Source organism: Corylus avellana, chromosome ca2 (assembly GCF_901000735.1).
Source record: "Corylus avellana chromosome ca2, CavTom2PMs-1.0".
Taxonomy (NCBI): domain Eukaryota; kingdom Viridiplantae; phylum Streptophyta; class Magnoliopsida; order Fagales; family Betulaceae; genus Corylus; species Corylus avellana.
In genome coordinates, this window is record NC_081542.1 from 34,656,421 (window position 1) to 34,680,118 (window position 23,698).

General features: G+C 37.8%; 2 protein-coding genes across 2 annotated transcripts in view; one reads left to right on the plus strand and one right to left on the minus strand.

Moving 5' to 3' along the window:
• The window catches only part of LOC132171126 (vesicle-associated membrane protein 721-like), a 12,874-nt gene extending 6,875 nt beyond the window's left edge, over positions 1-5,999 (plus strand). Inside the window, exons 4-5 of the mRNA XM_059582357.1 lie at positions 5,014-5,076; positions 5,653-5,999. Of these exons, the coding sequence (XP_059438340.1) occupies positions 5,014-5,076; positions 5,653-5,802 (213 nt within the window). The 3' untranslated portion in view covers positions 5,803-5,999. The remainder of the gene's footprint in view (positions 1-5,013; positions 5,077-5,652) is intronic.
• A 1,022-nt stretch (positions 6,000-7,021) lies between these two features.
• Positions 7,022-13,526, minus strand: LOC132173111 (peptidyl-prolyl cis-trans isomerase FKBP17-1, chloroplastic). Its single transcript, XM_059584690.1, has 4 exons — positions 13,161-13,526; positions 9,359-9,481; positions 7,824-7,940; positions 7,022-7,253 (listed from the first exon to the last, which is right to left on the minus strand). Exons 1-4 carry the CDS (start codon positions 13,464-13,466, stop codon positions 7,131-7,133), a joined length of 669 nt encoding a protein of 222 aa, XP_059440673.1. The 5' UTR covers positions 13,467-13,526; the 3' UTR covers positions 7,022-7,130.
• Positions 13,527-23,698: the final 10,172 nt, after the last annotated feature.

Consider the following 23,698-nt stretch of genomic DNA (forward strand, 5'->3'; position numbering starts at 1 on the left):
CTTATTACGATGAAGAAAAAGTGGAATGCCAAGGTATCTTGATTTAGTGGTCCTGTGATTGAGATTGAGGATTGAGCAAATGGAAGCTTGAATGGGAAGGCTACAATTTTTGCTAAAGAAGATGGCAGATTTTTCAAAGTTAACCTTTTGCCCTGACCAAGAGGAGTAGGAATTGAGACAATTTTTGAAAGATTCAGCTTCTGAAATTTTTGCTCTTGTGAAAATCATGAGGTCGTCAGCAAAGAGAAGGTGTGAAATAGGAGGGCTAAGTCTAGAGATCTTGATACCATGAATGAGACCCCGGTTTTCTTCTCTAAGGATGAGCCTAGAGAGAATTTCCGAACCCATGATAAAAAGGAAAGGTGATAGAGGATCGCCTTGCCTTAGTCCACGGGTAGGAGAGAATTTTTCAAATGGGGACCCATCCAACAAAATAGAAAAAGAAGCAGTGGATAAACATTGATGGATCCAATGTATCCAAATGGAGTTGAACCCCAGTAATTTCAAAATCTTGATAAGAAAAGGCCATTCCATAAAGTCGAAGGCCTTTTCCATATCAAGTTTTAAGGCCATTAAACCTCCATTGCCTTTCTTATTCTTAAGAGAGTGAAAAATCTCATGTGCCATCACATTGTTGTCTTGAATGAAGCGGCCTTGAATGAAAGCCGATTGGTAAGGAGAGACAAACTTGTGAAGAAGGGTTTTGAAGCGGTTGGCCAAAATTTTGGATATGATCTTATAGTTAAAATTTATGAGGCTAATGGGACGAAACTGGTTCACTCTAAAAGGATTGTCAATCTTAGGAATAAGAGCAATGTTAGTGTGATTAATCTCTTTTAGAAGGAAACCTCCTCTAAAGAAAGATTGAACAAAAGTAACCACACTAACCTTAACTACAGGCCACTAAGATTTGTAAAACAAACCAGTCATTCCGTCCGGGCCCGGAGCTTTATTTGGACCTAATTGGGAAATGGCTTGGTAAATTTCTCTCTCTTCAGGAATTTTGCAAAGCATAAGATTGTCTAAATCAGATATAACAGGGGAAACCAAATCATCAAGATCATCATCAATCATAGGATTAGTAGAAGTAAAATTGGAAGTAAAGAAATCCACAAAGTAACTGCCAATATTTTCTCTATCATTAAGAACAGTACCATCAACAGTTTTGAGAAAAGAAACAGAGTTATACCTCCTACGGTTTACAGTGGAAGCATGAAAAAACTTTGTGTTGAGGTCACGACAATTCAACCATTTCTCCCTGGATTTTTGTTTCCATAGGATCTCCTCTCTAGCAAGTTGTTCTTGAAGATTGTCTTGAAGATCATTTTCCTTTTTCAAGTTCTGATCAGTGGGAGGAGCTTGCTGAATTTTATCCAAGTCCGAGAGAATGGAGGTGATTCTTGATTGAATCTTCCCAAAGTGATTTCGATTCCAATCGGTAAGAGCTCTCTTAGTATTCTTCCATTTTTGGCAAAGGGTGAAAGCAGGGGAACCATCAACAAATGAATGCCAGGCATTAGCAACCACGTCATAACTGGAAGAGTCTCTGATCCAAAAAGCTTCAAAACGGAAAGGCTTGGGGATATGGAAGTAATTACCACCAGTTTGGAGCAGGATTGGATTGTGATCCGAAGCAGCTGCTGGAAGGTGTTTGATGATAGCATTCGGAAAGATGTGTACCCAAGATTGGTTTGCCAAACCCCTATCCAATCTTTCTTTGATGTTTGCTCGCCCATGACGACGATTATTCCAAGTGTAAGAGTTTCCATTGAAGCCAAGGTCAACCAAACCATTTTGATTCACAAAAGAGACAAATTCATTATGGGAGGTTGTACCAAAATCTCTTCTCCCTCTTTTTTCACCAGGGTTCAAAATGGAGTTGAAATCTCCAAAAAGTAGCCAAGAGCCTCCAAAAGCATTACCAGTAGAAGACAGATTCTCCCAGTATGCAGCCCGGTTGACCCATGAGTGAGGACCGTGTGTACAAGTCAAAAGCCACGGACAAAAACCAGGGTCTGAGTACACCAAACATGAAATATGATATCTATCCAGACGAATAGGTTCAATTTCAACTCCTTGCTTCCAAGCTATAACCATGCCTCCGCTAGAGCCATTAGCAGGGAAGTGCAACAAAAAAGGAAAGCCGAAACCATTGAGATTTTGCTGGACTGACTGAATTGAGATTTTTGTTTCTGACAAAAAGATCAGATCAGGATTGTTCCTTCTGATCAGTGCTCGCAGAGATCGGATTGCCGCGGGGCGAGCAAAACCCCGGCAATTCCAGGCCAGTAAAATCATTTGTTGATTGGGGGCGTGATAAGGCTCGCCACCTCAGCCAGAGAAGTATCTTGTTCCATAGGGAAAGGGTGAACCAAAAGGGCTCTATTAGGACAGTCAGGAATTGTAGGAGCCTCCACGGGAGAGAGACGGATTTGCTTCCGGTTATTTCCATGAGAGGAGGAAAAGAGTGAGTAAGGACGGAAGCGTTTGGGTGTTGAGTGGATCCTTTTGGGGTATGGATTGGTGAAATTTCTGGAGCTGACTTGAATGCTAGGAGAGGAAGGTTGGTGTTTTATTTTGGTTGAAACTGGTAAACTTCGGTTCGTGAGAGTAGGGGTGGGGTCTGGTGGGTCCTCAGTAATTTCTTCAATGTGAATAATTTGGGAATGGTATAACTGAGTGGTAGAAGAGGTAATTTGGTTTCCAAGTGTGGGGGCTTTTTCGGCTAAGGCTGTGTTGAGAGGTTGGGGAGTGGCGAAGTGTTTGCCAGATATTTGGTAGGGTAAAGCTGCATGGGGAATAGTGGGGAAATTTAATGAAGGTGGTGTTGATATGTAAGGAGCTGACGTGAAGTGTGATGGGTTTTCCTTGGAATGGGCAAAGGTCAGTGGTTTAGTGATCGAGGTTGGTGAGTTTATAGACTGGGTTACCGAGTTAGCGTGTGAGAGAGGTTGAGTTGACTCAATATGTGTGAGAACCAGGGAAGAGGATGAATCAGAGTCACCGATGTGAGGAAGGGGATTTGAGTTTTGGCTTTTTGGAGGGTTGGGAATGGAGAGAGTGTTTCCATGTATAATAGGTTGCTGAGAGGGGGTTGGTTTGTTGGTAAATATGATGGTTTCCACACTAATGGCTGGTGGGGGGTTGGCACGGAGATGAGGGCCATATGGAGGTACTGTTGTTGGAGAGGGATTTTCAGGGCAATAGAGTTTGGCATGACCAAGTCTTCCACAAGCAAAACAGAAGTCAGAGAGTCTTTCATACTTGAAATGAATCCAAATCGAAGATTTACCTGGTCGATGGTGGTAGAACCCAGGAATCAAGGGATTCTGCAGATTAATATTGACTTGTACCCTCAGGAATTGCTTGCGGTTTAAGGCCAATACAGTATTCATTTCCACCTCAATGAGCTGACCAAGCTTGGTCCCAATGGCTTTAGCATTTCTCAGATTCATCAACTCTAGTGGTAAATCATGGATTTGAACCCAAAAAACACCATAAGTAAAGTCAAGTTCTTTGTAGGTCATGCTTGCTTCCCATTTCTTTAAATTAAGCAAGTGGCCATTTATATTCCAAGGAGAAAGATCAATGACCTTTTGTAGTTCTGAAGCATTCTTGAAAGTGAAGAGAAAAACATTTTTACCGATGGCTTCGAAGTGCAAGGAGGAAAGGAAGTTCCAAGCAGAGTGGAGGTTTCCTTTCACTTTTGATTTGGCTATGGGATTATGAGATATAATTTTTCCTGCAAGCATGTGTAGAGAAGGGGAGTTTTCTGAAAGGTTTGTGGGCAAGAGGAGTGGTGGATTGTCAAGCCAGTTGAGATTTTCGGCTTGGTGGGTGATCTGTTCGATTCCTTCTAAAGGGTTTTCCATGGAAGGAGAAAGGAGGTTAACGTAGTTGGGAAGGAGAAATGAGTTCTCCAGAAATCATGGATTTGAGTTGGGAAGGAGAAATGAGTTCTCCAGAGAAGCTTTTACTCGAGAGAGAAAAGCAGAGAGGGTTTTTTAGATTTCTTGTAGACTGCTTGTTGTATGTGTAGTTAGTTCATTTAAACCAACTTGTTTTATATGCCTAGTACTTGTGCAATATGAAGCTCATTGAAATAATCTAAACTGAAAAATTGGTTCAGTTTTGGACTTTTTCATTTTATTAACCAGATCAGACTGGTTGGTCTGACTTTGAAAACCGGGAAGTGGTCTTAAAACAGGTCAGTCATACCGTCCAAAACTGTTACCCTGTGCAAGGCTGTTGACTTGCCAGTGCAACCGGTGAACCCACTGGACTGTTAATGAATTGAGCGGTCTATGAACTTGAATTTAAAATAAGATGGTTATTAGAATGGAGGTGCAGAAGTCCCAAGCGGAGGGCTTCAATACCAACTGATGGTGCTTGGAATTCACGCATAGTAAGCAAGAGAGGAGCACAAGTGGGCTGAAAAAGAGGAAGGGTGACAATGAGAGGAGCGAGTGGAAGTTTTTGTGCCTGTGTGTAGAGAGAGAGAGAGAGAGAAAGAAGTTTGGCAGAATTCTTTTTTCTTTTTTTCTTTCTTTGGGGGGAGGTGGGACGTTTACCATTTGCCAATGTAAGCCATTTTTTTTTATTGGTAAGTTACACGGGCACCCAGTGACCCTTGAACCAACGACCTCACCCCCCACCTTGCTATAAAGGAAGTATCATTTGAGCTAAAGCTCGTTGGTTTTAAGCATATTGTTTTGTTGTTTTGATGTGAAATCTAGTTCATATTTTTTCGAATAGATGATAATGCGTTTACTTTGATAATAATGATGATATTTTAATGCTAAGCTGCCTACTTTATTTTTTATGCCACACAGCAAAATTGACTGATCTATTCTTCATGGGAAGTGTAAATATCACTTTACTATATAGCATCTATTGTGTTTTGCATTCAATTAACTTGCTGAACTATGCATCTCAAGATGCCCTCATATTTAATGTTCAGGACATTCAGTGGGTTAATCCTTGAACCCTTCCATTTATTGGCTTTTGATGTAGGTCTTAGATAGAGGTGAAAAGATAGAGCTTCTGGTGGATAAGACTGAGAACCTTCATCAACAGGTTAGTGGTGCTCTCTCTTGTACTATGCATTTGTCTCTGAGATTTATACTCGAGAGAAGTTTGAATGAGAAATTTCCGTCCTTTATTTTCTGCATATGTAAAGTGGAGTCGAAGTAAATAAATCTTTTCGGTGTTTGATTATGATTTTGCTCCGAATACTTTTACTGCTATAACATTCATGAATTAGTTTCTATCCAGAGTTATTGCAGCTCAATTCAAAGATGTGGTTTATGGAGGCTGATTGGTTTGCAAAATCTGGAATGTCAGATAGATGGTCGAAAATGTAGGTTGTATATGGTGGTGGACATTGGGGAGAAAATACAGAAACTTCACACTAAGCTCCCATGTTTTAATTTCAAACAGGATAGATTAGTTGCTTAATGTAAATTGTGCAGTTGTTTCAGAAGAGGTGTGCATCGATTATGTGCTGCAATCATTTTATATTGTAAATCCCATAATTTTGGCATTATAATAACGTAAAAATCGTATGATCTTCTCATTTAACAATGTTAATGGTGATGAAATCTGTTTCAAGATTTTAATTCCTTGGACTTTTCCCAATTGATTTGCTTACAGGCACAGGACTTCCGGAGTGCAGGGACGAAAATCCGGAGGAAGATGTGGCTGCAAAACATGAAGGTGAAGCTGATTGTTTTGGGAATTCTGATAGCGTTGATCCTCATCATAGTCCTCTCTGTTTGCCATGGGTTCAACTGCGTGAAATGAGCAGATTCTGAAGAGGCCTGTCATCTTGTGTATTCAAAACTTGGAGTTATTATATCAAGAGAAATATCATATCATATATATATCTTTCTCACGACTATGTATGTAGTCCAAAATTAGCAACTTCCAGTTACTTTTGCGTGTGAATGAACCCCATAAGATATTATTATGTCAAAAGAATGCTCTTCCTTTAAAACATAGCTGTTGCTTGTTTGCCTTTTCTTACATGCGTGAACAAAGCCAATTTTATGAGGAATGCTACATGCTCACTTCGTCTTAAAAGTTACATCAGAGCATTACTCCAATTATATCCAGGTTGTCAAGTTGGCTTTATTTTCCATGATGGGACAATGGTCGAATTCCCGTTTGCTGGGAAGCCCATTTGTTCTTCTGGCATTTGTTAACTTGCTAAAATGTCTTGGAATAATAACATAACAAATAAACAAGTTTGCGAACAGTATTATGATGATTTACTCGCAGGCTTCAGTGATCAACCGTATTGTAGACTTAGTTAATAAAATAAAAAATAAATAAAAAAACTGTACTGTGGTCTGAGTTAAATTTCCCTCCATAAATAGAAAGAAGAGGGTATTAATATTTCGGGAGTTGGTAGAAACTTCACATACCATCAAGAACAACAAAATTTTCTGGCCACTAAAAGAACTAAAATTAATGGAAACCAAGCATATCAAATACCGACCATGAATATGATGGGATGACAAACATTTCTCATGATTATAATCAAAATAATATAACTATTATTACTAGATAAAATAAAATAAAAATAAAAATATTAGATACTCATTTTAATTAGATCAAAATTTATCATAAATAGACAACATAAAAAATATACGAATTCATGTCAGCTTTTTTTTTTTTTTGGAAAGGAGATGATATCAACACATCCATCAATTTAATAAAATTTAAGATTGCAAACATATAACCTGCAAGTTGACAGGTATTGCACTCTCAAAAACTCCAAATCAATATTCTTGTCTTTCTGACAGATTCTGTATCTTTCTTTCTCCTAAATATGAATAACAACCTAAAGTATTTCCTACTGTTAAAAGACAAAAATGAAGGAAAAAAAAAAAAAAATCAGAATTAATGCTAAATATGCAGAATTTGTGGCCTTGGTAATTTTGGCTATTTCTTTTCTTTTTTCTTTTTTTCTTTTTTTGGTTTTTGTTGATGAGTTAAAACCATAAATAAACGATAAATCTGAAGGGTGCTATAAACCTGGTTTCTGATCATGAACAAAAAATATTGGATGTCACTCACAGTGTGCAATGCACAAGCAGTTTTCAGAATCATAGTATTCTACAGCTACTTCATTGATGCCTCACACTGAGCAACTCAACATCAAATATGAGTGTCCCTAATGTTGAGCCTTCTCCATTGGCAAGACGAGTTGGATTGAAAATGGTAGTAAATAGCCTCTGCCTGTCAAAAAACTGGAAAGGAAAAAAGAATATAAAGGCCATCCCCAGCATACTGTTATGTGTATATAATAAATCTGAATGCTAAAAAGTTACCTAACCACAGTAACCGGGTAATATTTTCTAAGTATAATTAGTGAATTTGAGCTAAAAAAATGTTATAATAAACAGAACAATCCTCATCACAGCAGAGCCTCTCTCTCCCTCTCACTAGTGCAGGTTTGTTTCTACAGACCAATATCAGGACATCATATATCAATTGGTGCCAGACAGATATCCTTTCACCATCTAGTCCAATAATGATCAATCATGGCATGTTTTTGCTACTTTGTTACTCTCCCACCACCTATTGATACGTTTATGCCCTAAATCTAGCTTTTGGAAAAGAGATTCCATAATATTATTCACTTTTTTGTAAAGAAAAAAAAGATGCTTAATCGTTTGGTGGCGAAAATTTAGATAACGATGAATATTATAATATGCAAATCAGCAACAAGTAAATACACAAGAAAAAGCATTCATTCAAAGCATAGATTAGCATAAATCAAACCAACAACAGAGGGAGGTGGGACGAGGAGTAAATACATTAGGTGGTAGGGGTTCTTGGGACGTGCTCTGATATCCTTGGGATGGCGGGATGATGACTCTTTGAATACCACCTACTTTCATTGATCTCACGGCTGCTTCTATCCCCGAAATCACCTGCATATAAATTTGATATATCAATGAGCTCAGTAATTCCAATAAAATAGTCTTTAAAAGCATATGAGGGGCAAGTACAGTTCAAAAATTATGAACCTATATCACTTTAGAATGGCTAAAAAAATCGAAATCACACACACAGTGCAGGAATCTAGCCCTAGGAAAACAAGAAATAGAATTTATGAAAGCATGGCATGGTTTTCCAGTCATTTTCACTAATGCCACAAAACGATACCAATCCCTAATGCATTTAAACTCTATAATAGTGTCATATACATATAGAGAAACTGGTCGAATTTCTTTCAAATTAAGGCAAAGTGACCTAGCTCTTTTTCAATCACAAATATTGGACAGGCTGAAAAGAACAAGACATGCTGCTGGATTATTTCAAGGGTATTAGTTATGCAGAGATAATCCAAAACATCAGCTAGTTTATAGAGAAGACCAATGATTTATTAACTGGCAGAAAAATCATTTAAGCATTCAAAGAGCACCAGACAAGTATGATTACAACACGGCAGACGACACTTTTTGAGAAGTTGTGAAAATTATGTAGACCTGCAAAAACTAATTAAAAAAAAAAATGAAATTCGTCCAAAAGTACCTACTTCCCAGCTTATAAAGGCTGTCAGGCCACAAAAATGACTGCATCAATAATTAATAGTTAATCCCAAAGATTTCCAACGAATATATAACTTTCCAAATTGAAAAAAAAAATCATAAATACATGAAACTCTATAAATAAAATGTAAAATTCTCTTGGATATTAGAGATTATGAAAAGAAGTTACGGAAAAAAAAAAAAAACTGAACCCAACTCTTAACCATTAGATTCAAATGGCCCTACCTACTTCTAAATGAGGCATACTGACAAACAATGAGTAGGGTAAGTGGTGGTGAGGCTTCAGGCAGAAGGAGCTGTTTTTACAAAAATATGTATATTTTAAGGGGGCGTAGTGGAGATGGAAAAAAGAGAAAACAACAATCAAAGGAGTAAGAACTTTTCCTTTTCTTTTTTTAGCTTCAATTTAATACTTTCAACTTAATGCTCGGTTCAACCAATCAGTAATAGAAAAAGAAAGGAATCCTTATAATTTGGAGTCATATCACATTTTTTTTGCCTTCCTGGCAATCAAAATATATATAGACAATTGGTAAGTCAAAAAAAAAAAAAAAACCAATTTTAGTGCAGCAGCAACACAACCACTTTTTCTAGATTGCTACACAGAAAGAGATTTCATAATATATACCACCACTGCCTCTGAGTCGCTGGGCAACTTATCCAAAACAACAAAAGACTCGCTAGGCATTTTACAGGTTAAAGACATACACCATGAGCATTACAAGGCTCGTATCTTGCAATTATGACATTAAAGTTTATATATGATAACCAGTTTCAGTACTGATATCAGGACTTACTTTCCCAGAGCCAAGTACGAACACAAAAGGAATTGGTTCACCATTTTCATCTTTGTGATCATATGTTGAATCAAAGCGCCATCCTTGCTTCGCTGCCAACCTTCCATAGTAATGAACTGCAACCTTCACATTTGAACTCAAAAATTGATGGATAATCGATGCTGATAAACACCAGAGATTATCAGATCTCTATCTGTTAAATTCCCCTACATATTCTATGAAAGGCATAAAATATAAACACTACCATTTTTAACTGTTTCATGTAATACTAGCTCAAAAATGCAGTAAAATGCAGGATTTTCATTGTTGCAGGTAGAAAAAAAATATATGGCAGTCAGCATCCAATCTGTTCTAGCCATAAGCAGCAATCTTCTTGAGTCAGCACACTCCATCAAGGGTTGTAACCAACTACTTGAAGAACATATTTACTCACTTGCTAACATAATGCACCAGACTAAACCAAAGGTGGTATAGAGCCACAGACCCACAACCACATAAAAAGGCCAAGTTTGTTACAATGTAGTCCATTTAATTACCACTTGTATGGGCATACAACAAATCAAGACTTTGTAACTAAACATAATATAAAGTAAATAGTCGCAGAGTGAAGGTAGCTATTTGGTTTATTAATATTTGTGTGCTCTTCTCTTATGGTCCACGTGTATTTTGTGGGGTTGGGGCAGGAAAAATCAATGACAAGACCACATGGCCCACCATCTATCTTCCACCATTTGCAGCGCTGATCAACTTTGAAACAATAATATACATCTCAGATCCAGAAAAAAACTTGTGTTTGCTAGATCTCGTTCCTTAGAGAAAAAGGGTAAAACAAATTTTGCTATGACTCTCTGTCTATTATGTTCATTTCAAAATGTGTACAAGATTAGCTACAGCCTTCAATCAGACATCTACGCTATAAAATAGAAGCAAAATAATGTCTTCTCTCCCATAATAAGTAATAATATTGGTGAAAGATACCAAATTTGGGAATGTGAACTGTTTGGTGTTCCACACTACCTACAATGTGAATTGGACCCAATTCCGTGTGGTCATGGAAGTTGAAATCCGTTGATTGCGTGACAACTCACTTGCCAAGTCAACTAGCCTAAAAAATGGATGGCATTGAAGTGCACATCCTATACAAAGCCAATCCAGTGGGATGGTTTTCCACCCCTATACTAATCTTCTTCTTCATCTTCAAAGCCACCCCCACTGCCCACCTCTGTGGGGATGAATCATCCCCGTGCATTTGTAAGGGTGGAGAACCACCACCTGATGGAACCCTACAATTAACAACATAAATATATTGGAACCCCACAACTAATAACATAAATAGATAATATTAGCTCATTTTGGGTAGGAGACCACAATAGGTCCCTTAGGTAGGAGAGACCACAATAGTTCTCCTTTAGGTAGGACAGAACACAAATAAATCAAATTAGGGTTGGAAAGAAACCACAATTTTTTAATAATTCTTCATTGATATGTTTGTTACACTTATCCCCTATTTATACTATTCTCGGACTACTAATGCAATACAACTAGACAACCAAGTAATACTACTAATACTACTACAACTAGATAATAACATAAAAATATAGAATTAGACTACAACAAAATAAATAAGTAAACATTAGGGCTTCCATTGTATGTAAAACTTTATTATTACAGCCTCTGCGGGTAAATCCCCAAAATCCCCACCCTCACAGAAGGGCAGGGATGGATCTCCGCCCGCAAAGAGGCGGGTGGGGTGGAACTACCCCACCACTACCCACCTCCACAGGAACTCCTAAAAGGGAAGAGTTGGAGAACCACTCCACAAAGGGGCAGGGTCGAGCCACCATCGCCCCTCTGTAGAGGTGGTTCTCCACCCCTCCAAGGGGGCAATGGAGGTGGCTCCACCCTCTCCACCCTCTAAAAGGGTGAAGGTCCACCCTGCAGAGGGGTGATAGAGGTGGTCCACCACCCCTCTGCTCAATTTTTTTTTCTTTGATTTTTGTGTCTTTCTCTTCTGGTTTTTTAGGCATAAGAAGCACATGAGACATGATAATATGTCTCTTAATACACATGGCAATTTTTTATTGTGCTTACATGGAAAAATTAAGGATTGGACGGAAAATATAACGGAATGACGTATTTGTCACTTGGTCAAAACTCATATCCTTAATTGTCAAAAGTAAAAAACTTAGGCCCTTATTTGTCACAATGACAACGCTCAGGGACTTTTGAGGTCATATCCCTAATTCTTTTAATGATATGGAATCTATGAAGATGGATAAAGTATGTTTTCTGCAAACCAAGCAGTTTTTAAATTTGCAGTGGTAAGGACGAAACAATCATGTGTACAAATTTGAACATGTGACATCACCCTTCACCCCTTATGGAAAGGAGAGGCCATTTGGTCCAAAGACCATTGGTTGTGTTTGGCAATGGGCAAACCAAAGCCATTTACTATTCATCATATAATTAAACTCTCAACATTCTTACTTTTTATATCACATCAATCACTTTTTAGTACTATTCAAATAAAAAAATAACTATAAAAAAAAAAAAAAAAAAAAATCACTTTTCTATACCAAATATTCTTACTTTTTCTCACGCCTATCACTTCCAACTACAGGTCATCGCTACAGTAACATGCTATTACCAAACATAGCCATTGGCACATTCCTTTTGGTTTCATATTGCCAAGTAAGAAACTTCTGTATCACGTTATTAAGTATTCTACTGCAAAATGGTTTTGTTTTCTGCAACTCTAATTCACAAGCCTCTAGGGAAATTAGAAATGAAAAACCAACCATCAGCATTAAAACTAATTACAGAAAATGAATCTTAACCACTATTCCTTCTTCAGAGCATAGCAACTGCTAAGGACCTTTCTACAGTATAAAAAGATAAAAGTGAACAGACAGAGTCTTGAGCAATTTACCAACAAACGCAAAGTCCAACCAACAATGAAAGAACCAAAAACCTTTGCCTCCTGCAAATAGTTACTTCAATCTTAAACAAGCAAACCAGAGTGATAAGAACCAAAATAGTTTCTCCTCCCTGCCACCGCTCTTCCCACTTTGTTAAGTTTAATTTGCTAACTGACATCGGCTATAGTCAGCAGCTGAAGTTTTGTACAACCGTCAAAGAAAATTTATAAATTTATTTCCTACCCTGAATCAGTGCACCTCAACACCTCCATTTCAGCTTCTCTTCAAGTTCTTACCTCCTTCCCCTTGTCAATTTCATAACTTTCCTCCTCTTGATTCTTCTGCAATGACATCACAAGCTCCAGCAACTAAAGTTCTTATTCCCTCTTTGGCACCAATATAAACCAATTATGACTTGCGACAATCAACAGCCGCCAATTTCTTTCATCCAATCATTTATATCAAACTCACAGCACCCTCACTTCTTATTACTATCTAACCATTGCACATAATAAGAACACAAATGGCTAATGCAGCCAATAAGGCCACTCAATTCAAGATTTAGTTGTTATAATGGTCAGAAACATGTATAATTCACAAATTTATCATCACTCCGGCAGTGAATTTTCAAAGAGATTCTCTATTCTCTATCACTTCACTTGCCTTAAAATCAGAAAGATTGAATCCTAGACATCAAGACTGATAAGAGATTTCTAATCAATAGGTAAAGATATTATCAAAAATGAAACCACGCTAAAGAATTTATAAATAAAAAGCAATATATACATTAAGAAATATCCAAAAATGAGTAATTTAAAGAAATAATTGGTATGAAAAAAATGTTATTGCGTACATGATGTGAGAGAAAGAGAGAGCGTGCTCACCTGGTCGCCATCCAGAGGGATTTCTCCGGAACCAAAGCGAACATCCAATACCTTTACGCCACCTGAATTTGGGAGCTCGCGGAACTCGGATATGGCGGACTTGGAAGAAGAAGAAGCAATCAGTGTTGAGAAAGTAGCGGAGAAAAGAGACAGAGATAGAGCTGCTCTTCTACTTGTTACTGAAGAAGATGAAGAGGAAGAAGATGTTGCAGAGACGTTGTTCGATGGTGATATTGGAGGCACGAACCGGAGGATTGGATGGTGGGAAACACGGGGAGATTGTACTGCAGCAGAACACTGAATCATCTTCTCCCCTGTTGAGCGTTTTCTATTAACCGCAAAAATGGAAGAACCAAAAAAACAAGCCACGCCGTCTGTGGGAATCGAACCCACGACCACGTGTTTAAATTAATTTATAAACAAATTTATTACTCACAATATATTGTTGAATTTCAAAGACGAAAACAAAAATATAGAAATATGATATAAAAAATGGTTAAATACTAAAAATCCCCATAGGGTTTTAGCACTTTATTTTTTTTCCCTTAGGTTTTGATTTGAATCACAGGAACTACCTGTAATTTTGATAAAGACCAAATTGATCATTCCATTCATTGACCTTTAGTTGACTTAATAGAAGTCCACATCACTGACACATAAACCAATTAAAAATCGATACCTGGCATAAATAGTCACATCATCAGTGATGACGTGACCACCTAATTAAATTTTTTATTTTTTATTTTTTAAAAAAACTTTCAAAAAAAATAAAAAATAAAAAATTGGGGGTGGCCCTTGGCCATTCGAGCCACCCCCTTTGAGGCCACCCCCATCCGGCTAGATGCCAGGCCACCCCCAATTTTTTTTTTTCCTTTTTTCCTTTTTTTTTTTTATATTTTTTTTAAAATAAAAATTTTAATTAGGTGGCCACATCTTTTTTATTTTTTATTTTTTTTAAATAAAAATTTTAATTATGTGGCCACGTCATCACTAATGACGTGGCCACTTATATCAAGTGTCGAATTTTAATTGGTCCACGTGTCAGTGACGTGGACTTCTGTTAAGTCAACTAACGGTCAATGGATAGAATGACCAATTTAACCTTTATCAAAACCAAATGTACCTCCTGTAATACAAATCAAAACCTAAGGGAGAAAAAATAAAATGTCCAAACTTTAGGGGATTTTTAGTATTTAACCCTATAAAAAATTTAAAATATATATATATTAAAAAGGCCCCATCTTAAATTGTTGCCTTAGGCCTCACAACATATCGAGCCGGGCCCTGACGTGCTCTATCAACTGAGCTAAGACGACATCTTTGATAGTAGTAAAGGTTTTAATTATTTCAATCAATTTGTTTCTGAAAATTATCTAAATAATATTACTTTTTACATCCATTTATCATGCTCATTTTACCTTAAACATTATGCAAATAAGTCATAATCATTATAAAACATAACTAAATAATCATTAAGTCATAGCTCTCCTCTATATGGTCCCATATCCTTAAGCCACACAGAATTTGACTCTTAAAAAATGATGTTGACTATATCTCTCAAAAAACTTGGTGCCTCCTAAGATCCATCATCAACTAAACTATCCATGAAACAACACATATTTTATAAGTGGAAAAGAATATAAGTGTAAGTTCATGACTTAGTAAGTGTAAATACATATAGCATATAAATTATTATGTGGTGAACTCATATGGTTATAAATCACAAGTAGCAATATAAGGTTATAATTCATCATTTAACAATATCATCATGAATGCAATATAGATATAACATATGTTATAGTAAGAGAATCATATTATAGTTCAACTTCATATGGCATATCCAAGCCATTAACCTTTCTTGGTAGAGTTGGCGTTGTCCCAAGGGATCCATAGTACAATATCGCCGCATATCGTCTTCTACTAATAGCCCCACAGAATTCGACATCGGGTGGCCCACTCTACTAGCAAAGCCATAATACTGACCTCATTCGTACATGATGCTCTTGTCACAAAATCACTATTCAATCAAAATCCAAACATGAAAAGTAAATTTATTTGGGAATAAATGCAAAATTATTCCCTGTGGTTTGCCTAAATTACAAATAACTCTATATTATATTAAAATAAATTTAAAGGTCCCTAAAATATGCCAAAAAAATAGTTTAGTCATTGGGGTCAAATTTTGTTAAAACATATGAGAGTTTCTATTAAGTATCACGTTAGTGCTAATAACATGACAACCCGTATCACACTTAATAAAAAAATGTAAATAAATAAAAATATAAATAAAATAAAATAAAATAAAAAACTAAAAATTATTTTTAAAAAATAAAAAAGCAAAATGAGCCCATACAATTTACAATTTCAGCAATTTCTTTTAGTGGATTCTTCTGCGCCTTGCCCTTTACGTCTACCTTTACTACCAAATTCTCTTTTCAAACTAAACAGCTACAGACGCGAAAACTTCTTCAACGGTAATTGGACTTAGAATCTGTTTAAGCAGTTTTCCGAATGATGACGTGGAATAGATCTCGTAAATATCTTGACGTCCACTGGGATTTATCTGACTGAGAAATGGCAAAGAAAAGGAATCAAAGCTGCCGGCGTTGTCCGGCGGGAGATAGCTCCGATGCCTAAGTTAGTCACAGTGTTTAAGAGAAAATATAACTTCGAAGATAGAGATAATCAGAGATATTCAGCTCAGGAGAGGGAAAAAAAAAAGTTACCAAAATCAAAGAGGGGACCCCCCTTTTATAGGCATTAGTCTGTACCTGTGGACCTGACACTATGGACTTTTACCGAGAGTCCATGTGTCAAGTAATATATTTGAAGAATGATAAATAAAGTATTATACAAATATAATTAATATTCCGATGGTAACCCTCGGTTAATCCTTCCAGGCTCGGCTAACCGAGCCTGAGAACCAAGTATTTGAGGATATAAGTTCAGATGAGCCTAAGTTTACCGAGCATAAGTTTGATGAACAGTAAAATGACCGAGCTTTGACGATGGGCCGGCAGGTCATCCTGCCAGGCCCAAAATAGCTGATCCATGACCCAACAGTTACCCCCCAATTTCCTAGTTTGACAGACTACGGAAATTTCATATTTTCAGAGAATGGATCAGTTATTTATAAGCTCAGTTTTACTTTTGATAAAATAAAACAAATTGACTCTTAAATTTTAAAAAATTTTGAATTTTGAATTTTCAAAAAATAATGGTTGGAGCGTTTAAACGATTTACCTCCGCCTTTTGAGAGCCACGCGTTGGACTTCCTGCGGTTAAAATTTGAGGTGGCCATGTGTCAACTCCTGCATGGAGAGTAAGAAAGAAAAAGGCGCCTCTTGCTAAACCCTAGTCCCTAGGGTCTTAATTGCGCCGCTCCAGCTTTCCCTTTCAAAAACCCTTTAAAAATTCATCTTCCCCTTTGTTTGTTTTCCACTGTTTTCATTAGAAACCATTGTTGCATCTTCTGAGCTTTTGCAGATCGCCCTTTTTCTTTCTAAGTTAGCCCTTTTTCACTCAAACCTTGCTGCCGAGTATTTCTTTTTAAAAGTTGTGTACTTCAGAACCTCAGTCGAGTCTGTTCCTTCAGCCGAGCCATTTGTTCACCCCAACTGCCCGATACTTCATTACTTGGATTTTCTCCTTCCCCTAATTGAACCATCGGTCAGTCATCTTTGTATGAGTGTTACGCACCTTCTAATTCAGCAAGGTCTTGTTTCAATCCCTCGCCAACTAACTCCCGAATACCAATCCCTAATGAGTCGCAGAGTCGAGGATGTCCCCAGTGCGCTGGGTACTTTACACCCAATTACATGGGAATCCAAATTGACGGGGGAGGATGAGGAAGAGGTTCGCGAAATTTGCCATCTTCCTGATTCGATTCAAATACGCTTTGATGACGACAATGTCGGAGCTATGGTTGATGCTGACAGTAACGAAGTTTGTGTTTATCTGGATATGTTCCGGATAGGTCTGAGGCTGCCTTTCTCAAGGATAGTCCGGGAATTGTTAAGTTATATCCGGATGGCTCCCCACCAACTGCTGCCGAACAGCTGGAGAGTTTTCTTCGCTTGCATGATCATTTGGCCGAAGATTCTCGGGGTAGACCACCCCCTTACAGTAGTGGAGTTTCTGAAGATTTACCGACTAACCAAATGTCCCAAAATTGAGTTTATATACACTTTCCAAACTCGGAAAAAACTAAAGCTCCTCACCTACAGGCACACCTATACTAGCAACAAGGGGTGGAAAGACCAATTTTTCTTCATTCGAGGTGATTGGGAGTTTGTACCTTCAGAAGTAATCAGGGATCCGAGTGTCCCTTGAGAAACCATTGCCCCATCAAACCGAGGTATAAACTGAACTTGATTTTGCTTTATTATTGTTTGTTGTTGCTGCCCCTTCTTTTTTTCTTTCTTTGCAGGAAAGCTAATCTTCACATATGTTTTTAGGTCAACAAGAACCGAGCTTGACCCCCAGTGAAGCGCAATGTGTGAGAGACGTATTGGATTATGCTGAGCTTCATCCTCTGGAGATGGATTATGATGTCCTCATGACTGATGAGAACCTGAGGCTCTATGTGTGGACTTCTGCACCCGAAAGGCTAGTAGAAGCTGCTCCACCGAGAGTACCAGTTACAGAGGTGCCAAGAAGACCGACTGTTGGGGCTGAAGGGCCCTCTAAAGGAAAGGGCAAGAGCCTCCGAGAATGACAGAACACTCGGTTCCCATTTCTGTATTTTGGAGTGCTTTTCAAGCGAAAAGACTTCTTCCATTCTCACTTGCTTAACGTAAGCTTTCCTTGCCAAACTGGATTCCCCTCTGCCAGCCAATCCTCCCAAGATTGTTTGGATCTCCCCAACTATGGTTTGATTCTGAGGGTTTTGTTGACTGATCTGAGGAACCCTCGGCTCATCACGCCTTTGTCTCTAATTGCGCAGGCCATCATTGTTCGGCCTCGAGCTTGGTCCTGACCAGTGGCTCTGCCCAACTGGAGGATTCTTCTCTCGACCCTTCTCTTCGGCTACAAACTTCAATAACTTCCCATTTCTGAGAAATTTTTCAATTTTGAACCGGAGACTTATACAATCCTCAGTATAGTGCCCGTGGTCATTATGATACTCGTAAAACTTCTGAGTGGTGCGATTTTGGGGAAGAGCTTTCATCTTTCCAGGCCATCTGAACCTCGGATCCTTCTTGACCTCCGTGAACACCTTGTAGACAGTGGTATTTAGAGGTGTCCATTCTACATACTATTGCTACTGATTCTACCTGGGTTGCAATTCAATCTTCTTCTTTGGGGTTCTCACCTTCTGATGGTCTCTTTTCTTCTTTTTCTTCTTCTCCACAAAAGTTTTTGGTGTTACCGTAGCCAAATCTGGAATAGGCCTACTTTCTTCAGGTTTAGACTTCATCAAAGCTGAGGTAGTTTCTTCTTGGTTAATGAATTCCTCAGCTTTGTTAGTGAATTGCCGAAGAGTTCCCAAAGTTGATTTCCGAGCTAATTCTGCCATCAACGGCCCATCAGCCTTTATGCCGTGCATCAAGGCTGAAAGAACAATTTGCTCATCCGAGGTTTCCACCGTCAACTTCTCCCGATTAAACCGTAATATATAATCTTTCAAGGACTCGGTTTTCCCTTGTATAATGGATAGTAAATAAGCTGGATTCTTTTTCCTCTTTCGAACCGCAAGGAACTGACCTAGGAATTGTTGTCCGAGATAGTCAAAACTATCAACAGATTTAGGACTCAGTCCCCCAAACCATTCTTTAGCAACACCTTCCAGAGTTAACGGAAAAGCTCGACAAGCTATTTCGTCTGGAGTATCGTGAAGAATGATGTGAGCTCGGAAACTTTCCATATGATCATAAGGATCTTTGCTTCCATCGTACTTGTCGACTCGAGGCATCTTAAACTTGAGGGGAAGAGGAAACCTCATTACCTGATCAGTGAAAGGTAAGTTAGTATATTGCATAAGATCTTTGGCTGCGGACTGATCCTCACCATTTTCAATTAAGAAAGCCATCTTCTCATATTTTTTTCTTATTCACCGCAACCCCTTCAGGGTTTACACGATGATAGCAACTTTGGTGAGAACGACTGTGATGAGATTTTACATGACTAGTTTCGCCTTGGTGAGATTTGCCACCAAGATGCACCTTATTACAAGATCTTTTTCGGTGGGAGTCTTTCCCGGTTTGGATAGTAGTATGACTCCCATGTATTGAGCTTCCGGTGTCATGCCGAACTGATTGCTGTCGGGTTGGTGATGGTGGTGCCCGGAATACTTCTTGTCTTTCACCGTGCGTCAGATCCCTTCTAGGAGTTAACTTAGAGACGATCTCTTCATTTTGTTTCTTCATGGCTTCCATTGATTCGACTATTCTCTTCATAAAGCTTTCTAACAAGGCTGTCTGAGTATTTGGGTTTTGTGACGTTCCAGGAACATCAGGTAGAACATTTGGAATAGGGCGCGGAGGTGTAACAGGGATGGGGTGTGGAGGTGTATCAGGATGCGGGGGTGTGTTCACCATAAGATTAGTAAGAACCGATAAAAAATCAAATCCCCACAGATGGCGCCAAACTGTTTAAGCAGTTTTCCGAATGATGACGTGGAGTAGATCTCGTAAATATCTTGATGTCCACTGGGATTTATCTGACTAAGAAATGGCAAAGAAAAGGAATCAAAGCTGCCGGCGTTGTCCGGCGAGGGATAGCTCTGATGCCTAAGTTAGTCACAGTGTTTAAGAGAAAATATAACTTCGAAGATAGAGATAAATAGAGATATTCAACTCAGGAGAGGGAAAAAAAAAAGTTACCAAAATCAAAGAGGGGACCCCCCTTTTATAGGCATTAGTCTGTACCTGTGGACCTAACACTATAGACTTTTACCGAAAGTCCACGTGTCAAGTAATATATTTGAAGAATGATAAATAAATTATTATACAAATATAATTAATATTCTGATGGTAACCCTCAGTTAATCCTTCCAGGCTCGGCTAACCAAGCCTGAGAACGAGTGTTTGAGGATATAAGTTCAGATGAGCCTAAGTTTACCAAGCATAAGTTTGATGAACAGTAAAACGACCGAGCTTTGACGATGGGCCGGCAGGTCATCCTGCCAGGCCTAAAATAGCTGATCCATGACCCAACATAATCTTCTCCATTTGATTAAGGTTTCGAGGTTTATGGGTTGGGATTTCACGTAAGAAAAAAGTATCCTAGGGCATAGAGACTGCCACATCACTACTACTATGACCAAAATAGCTTTTGAATGATGAATCTAGTTTGTGACACAGGTACCATTGAGCAGGCAATCTATGCAGTTCTTAGCACAAAAACAGAGCAGTCACCCTATTGCTTTCTTCTTTTTTTTTTTCTAAAAAATATTAATTTTTTAGTTTTATATATTTATATTTTTTTTATCATGAGTGATACGTGTCATCATGTTATTGGCGCTGACATGACACTTAACGGAATTAGGGAATGATTTGTAATTTAGGCCAACCACAAAAACCGATTTTGCATTTATCCCATTTATTTGACTATAAGGCTAACTCTTATAATAATAGTAAGCTCATGATCATTGTCCCGCACATAGTGGTATATAATATCATATGATGCAATTCATTTTTCACAATCTTTTATATGCAAGAATTTACAAATCGTCATTTTCATCATTTTGTTTAACTCATGACTCATTTTCACAAAAATAGAGTTCACAGCATTCGAAAATGTATTTCATGTGAGTTGTAAATATACATGTTTAATACGTAAAATAATCATATTATGCGAAAAGAAGACAATAACAAATATCCCTGTGAGTTTTACTCACTTGAGTTGTAGGGTTCCTCTACACGGTCCTTTTGAGGTTTCACAACCTTGAAATCTAAGAAAACCCCAAGTCAGCCCTCTATCTAGATGAAAATACACAACATTCGAACTATGGGTAAAATGGTCATTCTAATTACTCATTGAACATTCTTTGCTAAACGTTCGACACTCCAGTTGATTGTCTGTTGGGCAAAAAAAATGTTCAACTCCACAAAGGTCCTGACTTTAGCTAATCTAACACGATCTAAGATGCTTATATGAAGCTTAATATTTCCCTAGGTTGTATTAATGCATTCATGCACAATTAAATATGCTAAACATTATTAAACAACTAACCCATAGGTAATCTTACTTAAAATTTTATTACACCCTCATGAGTTTATATATAATTTTAAAAAGCACTGATATCAAGAGACGAGAGGCATTCATGCCATAATATTACTGTAAGAGCATCTCCAAAAGCTCTTTCAAAAACACTTTATAGTTATAGTTAGCACTTTTTAGCATTTTCACTTCTCCAACAAAGCTTTCAAAGTAAATGTTTTCAGCCATTTTCCTACAGTAGATTTTCATATTATTATAACACATTCTAAACTTTTTTATTATTTTTTCTCATCTTTCTCTCTCCTCTCTCTCCCTTCCCCTCTTATCCCTCTCGCCCTTCACTGAACCAAGGCCATCTCTTGAAGCCTTTGCTCTATTGCCCACCCACCACATCCACTGTAGTCGTAATTGCAACATCTCCACCATCAAACCCACTCTGCTGCCGCACCTTTTTTATATCCACCACCAAAAACCAGCTTGTCTACACCTTCCATCTCTCTCGTCTTTACTGTTGTTCATCGTGGACATGAAAATGGAGCTCAAGAAAGATGAAGGCCTGGTTTTGTAGCCCATATCTCCAACCCATCAGGCCAAACACCACAAAAACCGCAAAGCTTGAAAATTTAACCCGAAATCTCAAGACAGATGTTGATGGTGTTGAGGATGGCGCCGGCCATAAGTATGGCAAAGTGAAGCTCGTAAATGGCAGGACTATTTCTCGTTAATTAATTGATTCTCAGTTGGGTGGTGATTTTGGTGGTGGAATGGCCGGTGATTTCAATGAATTTGATGCTCTTATTTTGTTGAGAGAGAGAGAGAGAGAGAGAGATGGGGAAGAAAGGAAAAGAAGAGGATAAAAAAAATAAAAATAATACTGAAAAATATTATTTAATTAAAATAATATTATTTTGAAGTGTATCGTGAAAAACTAGTAATTAAAATGAAAAAAGTTACATTTTCAGTAGTTAAAATGACCATCCTTGCTGTAGATGCTCTAACAACGTCTTAAAGAACACCTGGGGGTGAGCAAAAACCTGCCAAACCCACAAACCCGCCTTGATCTGCCCGGATTTGGTTGTTTTTTTTTTGCACAAATGAGTTGGATTTCTTCCAACCTGTGCAGAGCGGGGCGAGTTTCAGGTAGAGAAAATTTTGGGCAGCGGGTACCCGCCCTGGCCCGCTGATCATCAAATAAAAAGAAAAAATCCTAGATTCCCTAGTTCTAACTTCTTCTAATTCTAACCTAGCCGCCTCCTCTCTCACTCTTGCCACTCCTCTTCTCTTCTCCTCTTGCCGCTCCTAGGTTTCTCTCTCTCTCACAGAGACTCATAGTGACCATAAAAATATGGAAGTGGGTATGCTTTGTTGACAACCAATCAACCTAATGATATAAAATACACTATTAGAGCATTCACAATGGGCTCTCTACATTTAACTTTTTCTCTAAAAATCTAACAAAACTCTTAAAAAGACCCATTTAACAAACTCCCTACATTACTTCAAATTTAACTCTTGTTAGATCCACTCTCTACATTTTAAGAGTCAAAAAGTAAAAGCTAAATAATTTTTTATTCTTATTTTTTACTCTCCTCACTCCTGTTAGTTTAAAACTAATAAAAAAATAATATTTAACTAAGGTATAGAAAGATATAGAGGGTTTGATGTTTGGTTCCTATTAAAAGTGGCTATTTAAATTTAATAAAGTGAAGTTTTTTCCTCAAATTTAACTTTTATTTGAGGGGCCCATTGTGAATGCTCTTAAGACTAAGTTACGAAAATGAAACTAAATAGCACATAAATAGAAAGATTACAACAATAAAGACACTATAAACAGAAAACAAGGTAAAAAGGTTACCCTCCTAGAAGAATAAGTACATTATCTATCTAAACTTTCCATTCTCTCTCCACCTTACTCCAACCTTTCTCACACAAAGAATAGCAGAATTCTAGGGGTACAAAGGCTGAGGATAAGATTGAGGTTCATTCTTCAGTACTGCCTCTAGTAGAAATTGTTTTAATCTTCCTAGTACAATCTCCCTATACATGATTTGAAGATGAACACATCAAACTCACAAATGGACACAAAGGATCATGAACAATCCTTTTTTGGAATAATTTTTTCTTGGTTGGCAATAACATGTTGCATGCCCCACAAAGGAAAAATTATCACCGTTCTTGGGACATTTAGACTCCATATTGCCTTCCACACTTTACTATGGACATCAATGGCGGTACTTTCGGTTGCAGCTTGCACGAATCAACTCTTCTCCATATAATAAGCACTTTTAACCGAAAATTTTCCCATGGGTGAACCAATCCAAATCAACTCATGATCATTTTGTCTAAAAGGGCTAAGGGTCTATTTGTAATTGCGG

Coding starts and splice junctions, on each gene's coding strand:
- LOC132173111 (XM_059584690.1), bottom strand. CDS start 13,466: ATGATTCAGTGTTCTGCTGCAGTACAATCTCCCCGTGTTTCCCACCAT. Junction 9,482..13,160: donor TCCCTCTGGATGGCGACCAG/GTGAGCACGCTC, acceptor TCAAATGTGAAG/GTTGCAGTTCATTACTATGG. Junction 7,254..7,823: donor AAGAACCCCTACCACCTAAT/GTATTTACTCCT, acceptor TTTCCTTTCCAG/TTTTTTGACAGGCAGAGGCT.